We start from the raw sequence: 19186 nt of genomic DNA, 5'->3' as shown, positions 1-19186 counted from the left end.
ATGTTCTTAACTTCTTTACAAACTTAACATTTAAGACGTAGAGGAGAATCTTCAGTGAATACTCGAATATCTGTCTCTCATATAGAAATAAAGTGTTTGAATCAGAAAGAGAAAGAGGCCCCTAAATTTCTTAGAACTTAATAACTGAAATAATATGAAACATTTTTTAAATTCTAGAAAAGGTTGTCATTCTTTTCTTTAACAAAAGTTTGAGTTCATTGTTGGCATATAACGGTATAAATTTGGCTACATAGGATGCACTACACAATGACTGCTAAACAGAATTAGGCAGCATGTCACACTATGTGTCCATTAATGTTATTCTTCATATTTTTTGTATTTACTGATCAGGCTAAACTGCTTTCAAAGAATGAAACACGAAACAAGAGAATTTACTTCAGCTGATTACAAACAACTTTTGGTTTAAAATTCGTAGATTTTATAGAAGTGGGGAATCAGAATTTGGTGTTGGCAAATGTTGGTAATTATTAGGTTGACAAGAAAATTCTTGTGGAATTTTTAATTTGGATTTCAAATAATGTATTTTCAAACAAGTTTTCGTTATAATACCTTTACTTTGTATAGCATTTTAAAGAGTATTTTTCGATCTATCGAATCATTTAAATTACAATCTTTTTAAAACAATTATGTATTCTTTTCAGAACATTGAATACAAGATAAAAAAAAAGAAACTTCGCACAATTTTCTTATTTCAATTAAAGCTAGGCTAAAAAGCTGTTGAAACGGCTCATGATATCACCAAAGTGTTTTCCTAGAAACTACTACTGAATGCACAGTAGAATGGTGGTTTAAGAAATTCCGTAGTGGCAACGAGAGTCTTGAAGATGATGAGTGTAGTGATTGGCCATCAGATGTTGACAACGATCAATTCAGAGCCTTGATCAAAGCCAATCCATGCACAACTGTTTGCGAACTTGCTTCTGAAGTAGACGTAATGCATACAACAATTTCCAACCGCTTGAGAAATTGGAAAGACAAAAAACTTGATGAATGGGTGACTTATGAACTGCATGGCAACCAAAAGAAATGCTGTTATAAAGTGTTATCTTCCCTTCTTTAAGCAACATGAACGACACGTTTCTCAACCGGGTTGTAACTTGCGACGAAAAGTGGGTCCTTTACAACAACTGGCAATGCTCATCTCAGTGGTTAGACACTGATGAAGCTCCATGACACTCCTGAAGCCAGAGTTGCAACAAAAGAAGGTCATGCTGATTGTTTGATGGTCTCCAACCGGTCTCATCCATTACAGGTTTTTGGATGCAGGTGAAGCCATTATGGCAGAGAAGTATTGTCACCAAATGAATGAAATGCATCAGAACCTTCAACAACAACAACACACAGCATTAGTCAACAGAGAAGGCCCAATTCTCCTCCAGGACAATGCCAGACCGCAAGTTGCTAAACCCACCCTGCATAAGTTGAATGAATTGGGCTATGAAACTGTCTCATCTGCCATACTCTCCAAGCCTCTCACCTATTGACTACCACTTTTTCAAGCATCTCAACAACTTTCTGCATCAAAAATGCTTCAAAAACCAGAATGCAAGATTTTTACGTTACTGGCATAAATACACTTGTTTTGCGTTGGCAAAAGTATGTTGATTCTAATGGTGCTTATTTCAATCAACAAATTTTTGTTTGAATCAATATACGTTCATCTCAATTTAAAAGTTAAAAACTGCAAGAACTTTCTTGTCAACCTTATAGATTCCTTTTGCAACTCATTTTCACCCCAAACAATTTTTACACCAATTTATTTTCAAACTAGAACAAGAAATCTGGTTTAGTAAGCGGAAATACTTTATTGGACACTGTTTATTGCAAACTAAGAGTCACCTGTTCTAATTCACTCATGTGACTTATCTTTCTCCAAGGATCGAGGTTATTTTATTAGCTGTAATCAAAAGACATCTGACATGCTTTCTTAATACAGTTAGTCAATTCAAACAATGCATTCTAAGAAAAACAATTGATTTATTCAACCGGTGATCATCATGTAGGTGAAAGGTCAAAAAAGGAAGTAGAAGAGAGTTACTTATTGTTTAAGAGCACAGCTTAATTATTTACCATTTTGTTAAACCATCTTAAAAATGAATTGTCTTATTTAAGCACCTACCAAGACTGCGAGTCTATCACCAACCACTATCTCTTCTGTATACCCAACTTCATTAGCTTCCGGTTCTAAAACTGAGCAGGATCGATCCTTTGAATTTTTGTTGGAAACATTTCCTGTTTTCCAACATACATCTCAAAAAAAGATACTATTCTTAGAAGTATACTTGGCAGATGTGTTTGGTTAAAGTGCCAAAAACCTGAGAATAACTCAGACTTTTAGACGTTCTATCAAGTAATTCATTTCACCAACAACAGTGAAGCTGTTCGCTCGTATTATCAGCAGTAATTCTTGTTTCCTCTCCTCACCAACAACACATGACGGTCACTGTTTGTATTAGCATTAATCCTTGTTTTGTCTATTTACTGACAAGACAAGATATAAATACCAGTTGGCAAAATGCATGCAAATCATGTAACATCCAAAACAAAACTGACTCAAATAAAAAAAAAAAACATTTCTCCTTTTATTTGACCATTTTGGAATTCCAACGGTGCCTAATTTTGCATAATTACACTCGCCTTGTAATCAAACAGTTCTAGATTTGTATTCAACTTGTGGCCACTATTTTCTTGCAATGTCACAAGCAAATAGCTACTAGCACATGTACCCCCAATAATATTTGATACTCGTATAAGAGGTTTGAGGAAGAGTCCAGCCAGGGAGGTTTTCCTCTTGTAATAGGGCCATGAGGTTTTCCTCCGGTAACAGAACCACTAGTATAGATCAATGCTGAGATCGCTTTCTTGTTGGCTGTGCAGTTATGTGCAGGTTTAAGAGGTAAATTTTCCCAGGCTTTACCTTCTTTTGAAGCATCCCCTATTGGGGAATGTCAATGGGACTACCCAGGCATTTTTTGCAGGCTCTTCCTCTATGATGCTGGCTCTTCAACTTTCAACCCTTGTGTCACATCATCTATCATCCTTCCTATCAGGAGGGAGATAAGTATCTTAAGGAGGAAGAGAGTGCAACTTACCCGAATCCCTGTTCCATTGTCTTGGATTTGAAGCATTTTCAGTCCGCCTTGTTTAACGATCACCTGAATGTTGGTGGATTTGGCATCTAAACTAAAAGTACAAAAAAAAAACACACATGAAAAAGAACAAAAAATTCAAAATAGAAAAATGTAAATGTGTCATTATCATCTGTTATGAGCCCCTTTATATAGTATCTCCAATATGTGTCCGCTATACAACATCTTGCTGATTTGGTGCCGTGACCAGATGATAATGACATTTACGTAGATAACACACAACAACGACTGTGGCGATTCTTGGGGATTTCATAAACATATAGAGGGGAGATACTTCACTTATGATGAAGGTGAAGGGAACACATTACTTGGAGAAGGGTTATATAGAGTTCGTTTAAGAGATGATAGAAAACACATTTACGTTTTCAGTTGGTGGCAGAACAGACAAATTACAAATATGGATGATTCTTTATTCATACCAGATGGATGATTGATGATTGTCAGGGATTCAAGCTTTTACAACTACATGGTCTCCTCTTTCCCCCCCCCCTCTCGCCTCCAAGAGGACATCAGCTCTCACTAAGTCGCTGTTCGACTCTCGTCTGCTCTGACAGAGTTATTCTTTATCCAACAACGAACTCTGTCTCAATATATTGAGAATCTCCTTCCTTTATGACGTCTGAGGTGTGCTGTTCCACGTGAATAAATTTCACATGGATTTTACATATGTATGTTCAAACACACTTTTGGCAAACAAAGAATTTCCAATTTCAATTGTTCAATATCTAACCTATTTGTTAATCATTATTTATGAACGTGTATTGTCCATTCTTTTAACTGACATATTTAATTTTCAGTTATTTCTAAAAGAATGAACAATTGACTGAATTCCTAAATTAATTATCTATCTCTGACATAAATAATATTTAGCTATTTGCGAGAACAATGCAAATCGTTCTATATTTCTAGAATTTCAATATCCATTATCTTTTAACTCTCGCCTACTGAGTTCGATTCTAGATTTTTCCTAATATCATTTTTAAACTAGTTTTGCTTTCTTACTTAGTGGGGTCAGTCCCTTTTCATAACAGAAGAAGCAGGAGAGAGAGAGAGTAGAAGAGGGGGAGTAGAACAGAGAAGGAGAAGGAGAGAAAGAGGGGGGAAAGAGAGGGGGAGAAAAAAAGAGAAGAGAGGGGGAGAAGAAAAGAGAAGAGAGAGGGAGAAGAAAAGAGAAGAGAGGGGGAGAAGAAAAGAGAAGAGAGGGGGAGAAGAAAAGAGAAGAGAGGGGGAGAAGAAAAGAGAAGAGAGGGGGAGAAGAAAAGAGAATAGAGGGGGAGAAGAAAAGAGAAGAGAGGGGGAGAAGAAAAGAGAAGAGAGGGGGAGAAGAAAAGAGAAGAGAGGGGGAGAAGAAAAAGAAGAGAGAAAGGGGAAAAGAGAGTGAGAAGAATGGGGGGAAAAGAGAGTGAGAAGAATGGGGGAAATAGAGAAATAGAAAGAGGTAATGAGAGAAAGTAAGATAGAGAGGAAAGTACAGAGAAGGAGAGAAAGAAAGGAAAGGGAGAGAGAGTGAAATAGAGAGAGGAAAGGGAGAGATGAAATAAAGATTGCTCATCAATGAAAACATAACCCTTGAAAAAAAAAAAAAAAAAAAAAAGACTTCTTACCAATTTTCAATCATTTCCTTGAGTGCATTTGCTGGTCTCTGAATAACTTCCCCGGCAGCAATCCGATTGATAACAACCTCTGTCAGTTTTTTAATAACACCTGGCTTCTTTTCCTCGGTCGACATCTTGAATTATGATGAGTGCACACTCACTCTCACACTCAATGTTTTATAAGTACACTCCACTTGAAAGATCTGAAAAGAAAAAGAGCAAAAATAAACGCTTTCTGATTTCGAATAGATATCGCAAACCAAAATTTCATTTTCATTATATCTAGAAACTTTTACTCTAACCACAAAGGTGTTCGTAAAATATAAACAATGATACCAAATTTATTTTTGGTAGCTCAATTAATCACTGAATTAGAGTCGTTCAAAGTTTATCTTGTGTTATTGATTCAGAAGCCAATTTTCAGTGTATAGATGAAAATATAAGCTTAAAAATATTTTTTTTTAATTTTATGTATTCAAATTTTTTTTTTTTTTTTTTTTTTTACAAAGGAGTTACCCCTCATCAAGGCCCAGAGGCCACTCAAGGAAACCACTATCAATAATTTCCTCCACTCTTTAGCTGTGCCTAAACTTAAATATGGATTCCATGAACAAAGATTCTTTCTTAGAACTGCACGCCTGTGGAACTCACTTTCGTTTATTTGCTTCCTTTCCAGCTGACTTTAATATGGTCGTCTTCAAGTCCAACGTAAACAAATTCTTGATGAGCCGTTCCCTTAAGTAATCCAATTTACCAAATTTCCACTACTAACGATTACGATGACATTTTCCCATTGACTACTGTACACTCATTAACCCTCATCCTCAAGTAACCTCCAGGCCTTGATAAGTGGTGAATCCTTTGTAAAAAAAAATAAAAAATAAATTGATTGTGAATTCATGAAAGTACACATCTTATATATCATAAACCTTTATGATAATGTAGTAATATTTAACTAATTGAAACATGACAAGTAGATAAGATTGGTTTTTAATGGAAATTTCTTCATTTTTTTTTACTTTCAATTTTCGTTTGTATTCTGAGCATGCGCCTTTTGTGTTATGCTGATACATAGGTGTCCTATAGTCGAAACATGGCCATCGATGCGACTTGTGTTTATGTAAAACATGAACTGATGAACTGCATGAAACTGAAATGAAATACATATATGTGGCTGTCAAGATTGCTGCAAGACATTTTAATGGCATCTTCCTTCAATGTTTTGTTTTTTCTTTCAATTTTTTTTAATGGTTTTATTGTTTTATTTTTTTTAATGGTTTTATTGTTATCAAGAATTCATCACAGCTATAAGGTTGTGTAGAAAGTTTTTGCAGAATTTTTTATTTCAAATGATGCATTGTGAAACAAGTTTTCTGCTATAATACTTTTACTTTGTATATTATTTAAAGAGTGTTATTCGCTCTGTTTAATCGTTTGACTTACAATCGTTTTAAAACAATTACGTCTTTTTTTCAGAACGTTGAATACAAGATGGAAAAAAGCAAATTCGCAAAATTTTCTTATTTCAATTCAAGCTAGGCCGAAAAGCTGCTGAAACAGATCACGATATCAACAAAGTGTTTGGCCCAGGAACCACTACTGAACACACAGCACAATGATAGTTAAAGAAAATTTGTGGAACTACTACTGGGCGCACAGTAGAATGGTGGTTTAAGAAATTCCGTAGTGACAACAAGAGTCTTGAAGATGATGAATGTAGTGATTGGCCATCAGATGTTGACAATGATCAATTCAGAACCTTGATCGAAGAAGCCAATGCATGCACAACTGTTCGAGAACTTGCTTCTGAATTAGACGTAATGTATACAACGATTTCCAACCACTTGACAGGTTGGAAAGACAAAAAAACTTGATGAATGGGTTCCTTACGAAATCCCATTATGAAGTCATTTTCCCTTCTTTTGAGCAACAAAAACAACCCATTTTTCGACCCGATTGTGACTTATGATAAAAAGTGGTTTCTTTATGACAACAGGTTGAAGCTCAGCTCAGTGGTTAGACGCTGACAAAGCTCCACAACACTTCGTGAAAACAGTGTTACACCAAAAGAAGGTCATGCTGATTGTTTGGTGATCTACAGTCTTAACCATTATGGTCTTTTGAATGCAGGCAAAATCATTACGACGGAGATGTACTGTCAACAAATAGATGAAATGCATCAGAAACTTCGACAACAACACCCAGCATTAGTCAACAGAAAAGGCTTTATCATCACTAGAATGAAAGACTTTTACATTACTGGCATAAATACACTTGTTTTGCGTTGGCAAAAGTCTGGATTCCAATGGTACTTATTTCAATTAATAACTTTTTGTTTGAGCAGAGATGTTCATCTGCATTGAAAAGTTCTGTAAAAACTTGTCAACCTGATATATTTTTGTAAGGTTTTTATTCTGTTTCTTGGTTCATCTATTAAAAAGAAAATAACTAGTTAATATTAAAGCAAGACGCAAAAAGTTTTAAAACATCTTGCAGTAGATTTCCATGTATTGTTGGAATATTTTTTGTACCGACAATTATGTAGGCCCACATCTATATTTTTATTCTGGTTCATACGTTATATTTGCGGTATTTTATACTTTATTGAATTTGGTTTCGTACCTTTTGATCTTCATACAAAACTATCATTAATTTTGAATAAAAAGCAAGGCTAGCTTCTTAGGACTGACATCATGCAATCCAGCAAAAAAATCTTTCTTTTCAAATCCTGCCAAATAGGAAAGTGGAAGTGTGCTTCATTGCCTGCCATGGACAAGGATTACTTAGCCTTTCCTTCTGGAAGAATAGCCCTATAAGAAGAAAACACAGCCAGTGATGAAGTGAACTCGGCCCTACAACTTTATATACAGTGACGGTTTATGTGTTTTCGAAGGAAAGAAACCTGGAGTAATCTGAAAGCCGATAGTTAAAAAAAAAAAAAAAAAAAAAAAAAAAGACAAATGACTGTACAGTCTATCTTCAAACTTGTGAGTATGTTATAGTAGTGGTAGTCGTTTGCTGAAGTGATGTTTATAATTTACTAGGGAGCTAAATAAATTGTGACAACGGGGGCGGGGGGGCGGGGGGGGCGGCATTGTCCAGTCATACAAAAGTTAAAAAAAAAAAAAAAAAAAAAAAAAGAGACCCGGATATCATCAGCCAGAAGCGAAACCAAAATTTTGTAATCAATAAAAGAAAAAAAAGAAATTACATGTGCCAGGCGCGAACTCACATAACTGAACGCTCTTATCAATATGCCTACAATTATGCAGATGTTATGATGTCGCAAATTTAGCTATTTAAAATGAAAGAAGGCATTGACGATTCACGCATGCATGGCGTGCAAATTGCGTTGACCCTCCCTCCTTCAAGCTAAACAATATTGTTACAAGAACCAGTTTGTTTAAGCTACTTTTGTTATTTGGCATTTTTTGTTCTGTAATGCCTGCAAAGCGAATAATCTGCAACCTATTTTGTAAATAAAATCTTTTCTTCATTTTAAACAAGACCACTTTCAACTTTATTCATTTACTTCATCTTTTATTTTATTTAGGGGTGGGGCTCTTGTTTCTTGTTGAATTTATCTGAAAACGGATAAATTTTTAGCAGTATCAACATTCAGTGTCTATGTGTTAAGTCGCAGTTTTCTTTAATCAAAACTCTAATTTGTTTTGTTTTTTAATGGAAACAAAGATGCGACTAATTTTTTTCTTTTTAATAAATTTAACAAGTTTTCTTTTCTTTTTACTATTTTTTTAACTTAAAACAGAATGGAAACATTTTTTTTTTTAACTTAACACAGAAAGAAAACATTTTTTTTTTTAACTTAACACAGAAAGAAAACATTTTTTTTTTAACTTAACACAGAAAGAAAACATTTTTTTTTTAACTTAACACAGAAAGAAAACATTTTTTTTTTAACTTAACACAGAAAGAAAACATTTTTTTTTTAACTTAACACAGAAAGAAAACATTTTTTTTTTAACTTAACACAGAAAGAAAACATTTTTTTTTTAACTTAACACAGAAAGAAAACATTTTTTTTTTAACTTAACACAGAAAGAAAACATTTTTTTTTTAACTTAACACAGAATGAAATCATTGAAAAAGAGAATGTTGTGACACACATAATGTCATTGACACAAATTTATTTCGTTTCAGTTTCATCATTCATGTTTTATATAAACACGAGTTACACAAGTTACATCAGCGGTCGTGAGGCCTAGGTTTCAACATAGGACACCTATGTATCACCATAACCTCAAACTCTTCTAAAAACGAAAACCAGTGAAAGCTAAAATGTGGAAGTGTTTTTTTTTTTTTTTGTAAATTTTTACTTTCTTTCCATCTTAATAGTAACCTTTAAATTGACAACGTTTTCGGTTTTGGAGTATGCTGAAAACGAATATCACATTCAAATTTGGGGCAAACAAGAAGTTTTCTGGATATTAAGATATTTTTCCTATGTATTACTTGATAAACATCAATGTTCATTTACTCCACTTCCCTTTATTTTATCTTTTCATATTTTTTTTTTTTGCATGCTCTCGTTTCTCGTCAAATTTATCTGAAAACGGATAAATTTTTGACAGTATCAACATTCAGTGTCTATGTGTCAAGTCACAGTTTTATTTAATGAAAACTCCAATTTGGCAGTTCGCCATTCTTAACATGGGGAGGATGGAGAGTTTAATAACAAACATGTGCATTAGTACTTGTTCAGTTGAGAAAAACCATGGCCACCAGCAAAAACAATGGATTACATTAAAGGCCTTAATATGCAGAAAACTACTAGTCTGCTCCAAATTTAAATGTGATATTCGTTTTCAGCATACCAGTAAAATTGTTACTTTATATTTTAGCTTTTTGTTTTTTATGAATTGTTGCAATCTGCAAATAGGGTACTTTCTACAAAATCTGAACAGATTTTATTTTTAACCCCCTCTCCTCACTTTGAATTTGTGCAGTTTTAATTCTGCAGAAATAACAAATGTTTGCAATAAAAAACAGTACATTTTTACGACGTGCCCCAGCGTATTATTAACACCTCAACTTTTCCATGTTAAGAACAGCTTTCGGAATAACCCCCTCCCCCCCTCCCTCCAACCTTGAAAGCTTTTCTTAACATGGGGAGGTTGGGGGGTTATTTATTCTGAAAGCCGTTCTTAACATGGAGCAAGTTGTAAAAAAATACCTAAAAAACACTAGAGGTGCTTATGCATTTTTGTTGCCGTACTGAAATAATGACGTTAATATTTAGAAAGCCATTCTTAACATGAGGAAGGTGATTTGTAACTTCTGTATTCTCACTTAACAATGTAATAAACAAAAATATCGTAAAAATTGAATTTAATTCGAAAGTACTATTTTAAAAAATAGCGTACTAACATAGATGGGGTCCGAAATTCAGCCTCGTCCTAAGTTCGATGTAAGGTGGGTTATATGATACTTTGTCACTGGTGCCGAGGGAGAACCTAGCCCCTTTTAATAAAGTGCCGAGTTGTTAACTTTGAACAACAGAAAAACGGAAAAGGTGTAATATACAACAAATAAATGCTACCAAAGGCAAAAAAAACAAAAAAAAAACAGTTCAAAGAATTTTCAGTACTTATGCATAATTTAAACCAGACATAATTCAGTGTTCGATTGGCTTTGCTCGGAACATGACGTCATGTGCTTGAGTTTGATTGTAATCTGACGTAAGACGTCGATCAGCCAATCAATACACTGCAAAGTAGCAGACAAACTTTTCGAAACAAAAATTTGAAGGAAATAAAAATCATGAAATTCATTAAGCAGCACACCTGTAACAGCTTTTTTCTGAAAACTGTGTAAACAAAAAAAATAGGTAAATATAGGGATACACTACAACAGAACACTGACCACTCTAATTTGTTTGCGGGGAGCGGGGGTGGTGTTGGAGCGCGCACCCCAACACACACACACCCCCGCACCTCCTCACCCAATGTAAACAGAAAACAGTAAAATCTCCTAAAAATGTTAAATGGTATTCTAATCGGTAAATGTCGGTGCATTACTTACAGAAAAACGGTTAATTAAACTACAGAAGCACCTGTTAAGCCACACAAGTTCTATAATTGACCCCCCCCCAAAAAAAAAGAACGAAAAACATAAAAATGTTTGGTGCTTATGATTTTGTAAACCGCTCATGAAAACTTTGTTTAAAATGCATTAAAAACTACATAAGACAAAAAAAAAAGTACTATAATGTATTTTTTTAAATTTTGTTTTAGACAATTTTTTTCCTCAAATTTTAAATTATCCTCCAATGAAAAAAAAATAAATTGAAAATTGTGTTCTGAAAATTTCTTTCCGACATTACCCCCCTCCATACACACACACTTGGAATGCTTTTCTTCTTCTGCATATAATTTTAAATGTTCCTCAAAAGATTCGTACACCATGTGAAAAGACCAGAACAAGCGGTTTCATATTGTCAAGGAAAAAAATTAATTGCTGACCCCCCCCCCTCCCCCTGGGTGGCCAGAAGTGCATCATTACCAAAAGAATATTTGAGAAGAATGGCTGTGGGTGGAGATGCACTAGCGGTGTCAGAAATCGCCATTAAAAACGCAAGATAAAAACTTGAATAACTAGACTTATTATCTTTCAAAGCTTATAACTACTTGAAAAATGTAATTCAAACCCTAATTTTTTTTCAATAAAAGGAGCAAAGACCAAATTTTAAAATAGTAACAGGTTTACTAGCAAAATATGCAATATTTGTTTTTTAATCGGTTTTCTTTAAAAAAGATTACATGAAAATCAATGAATTTTAACTTACTTCGAATATAATAAATATATATAAATTCCAAAAACTCACTTACCTATAAAAAATACTAATCAATGGGTACTTCCATTCTTCATTGTTAAGAATTTATCCATATTTATATTTTATATTTTATGTCCTTTTTAAATAAAAAACTTTTTTAAGCAAGGATTAAAAAATACCGCAATATCAGATGTTCACAACTGGAATAAAGGGGAGACAAACGTCTCCCTTTCTTTGAATTGAGAACTTCGATGGCCTTAAGTGCCAGAATAATTCTCCCTTTCTATTTCTGGCTGTAAACAAAAGTTAGTCAATATGGGCCATCGTACTTGAAAAATGATCAAATTTCACTTATCAGTTTTTGCCGTTTAAAAAAAATTCCACTCGACCAATTTTCCATTTTTTTTTTTTATTCTCTTAAAGAAATACATGAGTTTTTGATTTAATATATTTTATTTCTTCTTTGTGGAGTGATTTTTTTTTTTAAATCTATAAAAAAAAATTAAAAAAAAAAAAAAATTGAATGAAGCAGAAAAAATTGTTTCCAGGACAAAATTTAAAAAATGTGAGGTTTCACTTAATAAATAAATAAATAAATACACATGGTTTTAAGAAAAAAAAAAGTTTTAAACTTTTGTCTTTACAGGTAAATTTTGCAGAAAACTATTGTTTTTTTTTTGTTTGCTTTAAATTAAATTATTTTATTTATTGATCTTTTATCTTCAATTTGTGATATATAAATCTGAGAGAAAATGGATTATTTTCATTTTAATAGACATTTCAAAATGGGGAGGGGGGGTGAATTTTATAAAAAAAAACGTTTGTCTAGAATATTATATTCGGTCTATTGGCAATAGCATAAAATTTTACATTAAACCTGCAAATATTGTAAAATTTGAACCAATAGAAAAATTTTGATAGATTTTTAAATTGAAAAAGATTTTGTTAAATTTTTTTCAATTTAAAAATCTAACTCGTAAAATTCAATTCATTTTATTACGTAAAAAAAATGGTTGCATAAGCGCGCAGACAATTTATAAACAGTCTTTTTTTTAAAATAATATTTCTATTATTTTTCAAAAAACTTTAGTTTAATTTGGAAGCATATATATTTTTTTTTGTTTACATAGGCATCACCACTTATCAAGGCCAATAGGCCACTCGAGGTTAAGGGTTAAAGAGTGTACAGTAGAAATTGGATAATATAGTAATCGTTAGTAATGGAAATTCGGTAAATTTGTTAACAAGTGGAACAGCTCATCAAGAACTTATTTACGTTAGACTTGAAGACAACCATATTGTAGTCAGCTGGAAAGCAGGAAAATGCAAGACAATTCCACAGGCGTGCAGTTCTAAGAAAGAAGCTTTGTTTATGGAATCTACGTTTAGGTTTAGACACAGATAATGAGTGGGGGGAATTATTGATAGTGTTTTCAGCTAGACGAGTTTCTTGTGAAAGTTTGGCGAGGGGGGACCATAGACTGAAGCTCAGTCGAACACTTTCCATGAAAATAACGATACAGCAGAGACAAACTCGCAACATCTCTTCTGTGAGACAGAGGTTGCAGGGAAGAGAAAAGGATATCTCCTACAAGGCTACGGAGTCTATTTTGAACTCTCTCAAGGCAGGACAAGTCCTTTCTATCAGCTCCTGCCCAGATGTGGCAACAGTATTCTACCCTTGGACATACGTGGCTCTTATATAGATAGAGAATTACATCAGCAGTGAGATATCTACTGGATCGATAGAAGGATCCCACCATTTTTCCAGCAGCCTTGGCAACAGATTTGATTCCAATTGTTCCATTTAAGATCAGAGGTAAAGGTCAAGCCCAGAAGCTTGTCAAAACTTGAGGCCTCCACAAGACGAGAGCCATTCATTTCACCTGATGCCAGATGGGGATTAGAACGGTGATGATGTAAAGATAAAAGCTTGGTTTTGGATGCATTAAAAGTAAGCAGCCACTCCTTTCCCCATTGTACCACGTGCTCAAGATCAGAGGAGAGAGAATCGGAGAGAACTTGGTCGTTTACTATCTTAGATGTGTTACCATAGATGGTAGTGTCATCAGCATAAATGTCTACAAATGATGTAAGGATGTGATGTGGAAGATCATTAATGTAGATCAGGAAAAGAGTTGAGCCCAGGATGGACCCCTGAGGGACTCCAGCATTAATACTGTGAGCTTCTGATTTCTGCTTATGAACCTGTTAAAAAGAAATGATTTAATAATTGAGAAGACATTTCCAGCTATATCATAGCTAGAGATCTTGTGAAGTAAACCTTCATGCCATACCCTATCAAAGGCCTTAGATATGTCAAGAGCAATTGCCCTAGAAAGGTTGCCTCCGTCAAGAGATTCGCTCATCCTATGAGATATAACTGTAAGCACATCTACTGTAGATCTAGCAGAACGGAAATCATATTGTGTGTCACTAAGAAGGTTATTTTTGCTAAGATGGTTGATTATTTCTCTATTTAACACAGATTCCAGCAACTTACTCATGACGCACAGGAGACTCATTGGCCTGTACTGAGAGGGGGGATGAGCGATCACCTGAATTCTTAAATACAGGGCATACTGATGAGATTTTCCAGGGTGATGGGAAGCAATTCTCCTTAAGACAAAACAGTTTTGTAAGTATGGGCGCTTTATTCCATAAAGAAAATAAACAACTTCAAAAAGAGAAATTACGAGTTTTGTATATTTTATTCGCAGTTTTGTGTTAGGGGTGTCAAAAATTCCAAAAAATTCTGACACATCTAGAGATGCACGCGCACGCAATGCACCCCCCACCCCTGCTGAGAACACCTTTTGGAATAGACACCCCTCCCCATGCTAAGAACGGCTTTCGGAATAGACACCCCTCCCCATGCTAAGAACCACCATTACCGGGAAAAAAATTTATTTAATTTCTACACAAAAACTTGAAATAAACTTTGCTTATCTGTTTTGTTTTGAACTTTTTCGCTGAAAAAAAAAAATACGGTAAAAAACATATTACAAAAAAAAAAAAAAATTGTTACGATATATCGTTATTTCTTGGTTTATTTTTTGTTTTGTTTATTTCTTGTGCTAAATTTATTATGTTTACATGTTTCCTTCATTTTTTTAACAACGTTTGTTATGTTTTCATAATCGGCGAAGCTCGGCGCCTCGGCGGTTAACGTCGTGTTCCGAGCAACGCCGATCGGACGTTGAGTTATGTTTGGCTCAAATTATGCACAAATACCGAATTTTTGCGCACTTAATACTGCAGACAACATTTTAGAATTAGAATTGGAGTTTACTGTACACATAGATTCGAAAAAGTCACAAAACAAATATAGCACATAAATGTTATCAAAGGCAAGATAAGTTACTTTTCTAACTAACTGGATATGTTTTTAGTGTTTATATTTAATGTAACATGTTTATTCAGCTCGAAAAACATACAGTGTTTACCGATGTATTGGAAAATTTAAAATGGCAGTCGACTCTCTTTGAGGCGGTAAGTTTGGGAAAATGAGTTATAAATAAAAAACAGACAAAATAGTGTTAGAAACTCGCTCAATATATGTTACCGTGGCAATGGCGTGGCATAGGCTGACATATATTCTGTGGGTTTTTAACAGCATTTTGACTGGTTTTTTTTTTTTAATTATTTATAACTCCTTTTCCCAAACTTACCGTCTCCGAGAGAGAGTTGGCTGCCATTTTGAATTTTCGAATACATCGGTAAACACTATGTTTTTCGACCTGAATAAACATGTTACATTAAATATAAACACTAAAAACATTCAGTTAGTTAGAAAAGTAACTTATCTTGCCTTTGATAACATTTATTTGTTATATATTTGTTTTGTGACAACTTTTTCGAATCTTTGTGTACAGTAAAACAAATCCTTAGAATTGTTTTTGATTCAACAGTTCAAAGAATTTATATATATATATATATATATATATATATATATAAACAGTTCCAAGAGGTTCTTAGGATCTTATCCCTTAAGATCGCTTTCGCCTCGTTCTAGCAACCCCAAGCTTGCTCATACTGTTTATATTGACAGGGTTTATGTTTGCCACGTTTATTCAAAGGGGTTAGGTTCTCCTTCGAACACCAAAATACGATGCAACATTGTAAACATGTTAAAATCGAAAAATTAAAACGTAAACAAATCATCACGTGGTTACCAATTTCATTCTGTCTGGTTGCCTTTTACTTGTCAGAACGTGTGAACGGATTTTACCGAGCAAATATTTGCAAACATAGGAGCTGATCTATATAAGCACACTTTTCATTTTATGCCTACAGTTAAAAATAGAAAATAAACAAATTATCTTGTGTTCCAGCCCAGCGTTCCATCCAAGCTATATTAATCATTATTTTTTTTTAATTTACTTTAATATAACTTATCAAATACACAATTACGATAAATGAGCAGTTGAAGACAGCAAATATTAAGTTGGCTAAAGAATAGCATTGCAGTGTTTTCACCCTAAAAAGACTTTTTAAAAACATTGGAAATACTCACAAGGAAAGAAAGAAGATCGAAGATTTTAGATGTAAATTCGCGGCAAAAGTTTCTCTTCTTTCTCACCTTCTAAAAGTAAAGAGTTTCTAAAACCGGTGTCCGACCAAAATTTGTCCCGGCTGGTTAATATTTATTTATGGGGGGAAAAAAAATTAACATAAAGTGTGGCACGAGGCCGAAGAGGGGGTTTGGGTTAATATGGACCTAACTAATATATTATTAACTTAACTAGACTCTTTCATTATAATACCAGATTCACTCCATGAAAATCCTAATTAAACCCGAAATGATAATATATATACATCATGTGGGGATTTGGGAATAAAAATTTTATATACAAAATATATGACATGTTTACAATGAATAATTGGTTGCTAGTAGCTACTAATTGTGGCAGATAAGTAGTTTTGTCAGTCGAAAAAGATGTAGCCCTCACTAAATAAGAGTCTGCTCTTTTTGTCAATCTTTATTCGTTGATTAAACAATGATCAAAATCTGAAAATAACAGAAACTGCGATAAGTACACTAATGTGACTAATAAACAAATATGTATACATGTACCATAATTGTCTGATAATCCTATATCTCCCCACCCAATTCTTTTAGTAAGGAAGCCATATGTATATTGGCGTGAGATGCTGGACTGATTGAAAAAGACTTATATAAAACTTGGAAACAAAGAAACATATGGAACTGTTGGGTATGTACGAGCCTTTTTCAAGTCTCACACAAAACACACATTCATATTTTAAGCTGTCATATACATACGTGCACACAAACATACGCGCCCACGTCCACACATGTACACATATTCACATTCGCGTACATACACTCACATTCACGTGTATATACACACACGCTCACGTATACACATGGACGACGTCACTTCCGCTTTCTAAGGAAATACACATGCGCAAAATACACTCTGGAAACGAGTATAAAACAAGGAGACAAGCTGTTTCTAATCCTCTTTTTAGGACTAGCTCTCGGCTAGAGAGGTTGGGCTAACCAACCGCATCCCCTTTGGGAGGCGCACGCTCGCGCGTTGTCAACACCCCTGCGACTATGTATGGGGCACGAGCTAAAGACTGTATGTATACATTCTCATTCTTTCTCTCTCCATCTACTACTGGTCACTAAGAACACCTTCGCGTAGCGGACTACTAACTGATGACAACTCTAATATCCTCTTCCTTGCCTACACGCTGGATTCTCATTTCCACTACAACACTCACTTCAATTCCCACGCGCGAACAAACAATAGTGACCCAAACTTGAGATGAAAACACATTTCCTTTTCTTGCTACAACACCAGTCCTGCAACGGACATTGGTTACATACGCGCGGACATGTTATAACTAAAATGTTCATTTCTTTCAACAGCAAATAAACGACGTTTATCTTATTCATTACTTGAGTCTTTGTTTCCTTCAATTCCATTCGTTTCATTATTCTTTTGTAACGGGATTGGGGTATTTATATATCCTAGTCCCCTACAGGTATAGTGGAAATGGGTAGATTCCACTGTACTTAGGAATCAACTGATGTGCATGAATGTCATGTGTTTTTTCACATAACAAAGTCCTTTTGCTACTCTGGGGCATATTTCACACGGCTGGAGTGTCTCGACGGAGTAGGTGTAGCCTCAACTGTTGGTGACGGGACATGATCCGTTTCAACCTGAGGGGGTCCAAGAGGAAGGTCTAGTGGCCTGACATCTGGGGATTATGGCTCCGTGTATGTAAGTAGATGGCTACTCTGGTGCACTGGAATATGTGCAGGCATCTCACACGATGGTGCAATGGTTGGAGAATTTGCAGGCAGAGGTGGCCTGTCAGGTAGCCTACTGATATGCTAGGTCTTGGAGCTGTGCCCGGAGCCACAGCAGTTGGTACTACAGGTTGTGGCATGTAAGCTGATGGTTGGCGTAGTCCTACATCCGAGTCTATGGTGAGTCTCTTTGGTTTAACCTGCATTGGAATATATTTGCGTAAGAATTTCCTGTTCCGCAGAGTAACCCGTCTCAAACCATCAATGCGCACAGCATATTGGTCAAACTGACAAACCTCAACAACCACCCCTGTCTTGTCCCACTTGCAGGGAAATGGCCCAATTTGGTTTTGGAGGCGAACATGGTCTCCGACCGACAATGGCGGGAGTCTGTGGGTGTGCTCAGATAATCTCTCAGCACTTTGCATATGCCTGTTTCGTAATGCTTCTTCACGAGCAAGAGATGTGCTTTGCCAAGTTGGATGAGGCTTGTATCTACCAGGTGGAATAGGGATGAAATCCCTAATTGGTCGGCCAAATATGCACATGGCTGGAGAGAGTTTTGTGTCTCTGTCTGGTGTATTCCTGTACTATAGCATAGCACGTTGGAACGAGTCGGTGTCAATGTTAACAGACAAAGTTGTGTTGTCCATCAGAAGGTGCTTTACTGTCTTGACACCTACCTCTGCTCTGCAGTTGTTGTGAGGAAATGCTACTGAAGATAGTCTGTGATGCACACCCCAGTCACTGAGGAACTGTTATGTGGTTGTGGCTGTGAATTCCGGGCCGCCATCAGATGCGAGTTCATCAGGAATCCCGTAAGTCACAAAGATCCGTCTGAGGCAGGTCACGAGTTCACTGGCTCCAACAGCTGATTGTTCCACAATTGGCCAATTTGAATATCTGTCCACGACTACCAGGTAATGATGCCCCTGGTAAGTGCAATAATCTGCACAAATGCACTGGAATGGATAATCATGCCTCATTGGTGGAACTGGTGGAGCACTTGGATTTGATGGCGCATTACAGTTGCATTGTTGGCAGCTTGAACGAAGAGTAGATATGTCCGGAGTGATTCCTGGCCAGAATACAGATGTTTCGGCTCTAGCTGTCATGGATGTGACTCCCTGATGAGCAGAATGCAGGGCATCCAGTACTTCTAGCCTGATTGAAGGAGGGATCACCACACAATCCTTGTACAAGATGACCCCATCAACAGTTGATAAGCCCTCACGGTACTGGAAATATTGCCTCAGTGGTTTTGGTACCTCATGGTGGTGCTCCGGTATGTCTTGTTCTATGAGGTCACTCAGCTGCAGCATACCTGGGTCGCTGGCTGTGG

At 35.4% G+C, this 19186-nt stretch overlaps 1 protein-coding gene across 1 annotated transcript in view; it reads right to left on the bottom strand.

Annotated features, from left to right (window-relative positions):
• Positions 1–16187, bottom strand: part of LOC145291154 (DNA mismatch repair protein Mlh1-like) — a 94101-nt gene extending 77914 nt beyond the window's left edge. The window contains exons 1-3 of the mRNA XM_080136683.1: positions 16075–16187; positions 4775–4968; positions 3114–3204 (exon numbers count right to left, since the gene is read on the bottom strand). Coding sequence (XP_079992809.1) covers positions 3114–3204; positions 4775–4899 — 216 coding nt within the window. The 5' untranslated portion in view covers positions 4900–4968; positions 16075–16187. The remainder of the gene's footprint in view (positions 1–3113; positions 3205–4774; positions 4969–16074) is intronic.
• Positions 16188–19186: the final 2999 nt, after the last annotated feature.

The sequence above is a fragment of the Euprymna scolopes genome, chromosome 12, assembly GCF_053919585.1.
Source record: "Euprymna scolopes isolate OS-2025 chromosome 12, ASM5391958v1, whole genome shotgun sequence".
Classification (NCBI taxonomy): Eukaryota; Metazoa; Mollusca; class Cephalopoda; order Sepiida; family Sepiolidae; genus Euprymna; species Euprymna scolopes.
This window is presented reverse-complemented; position numbering and strand designations above follow the sequence as displayed.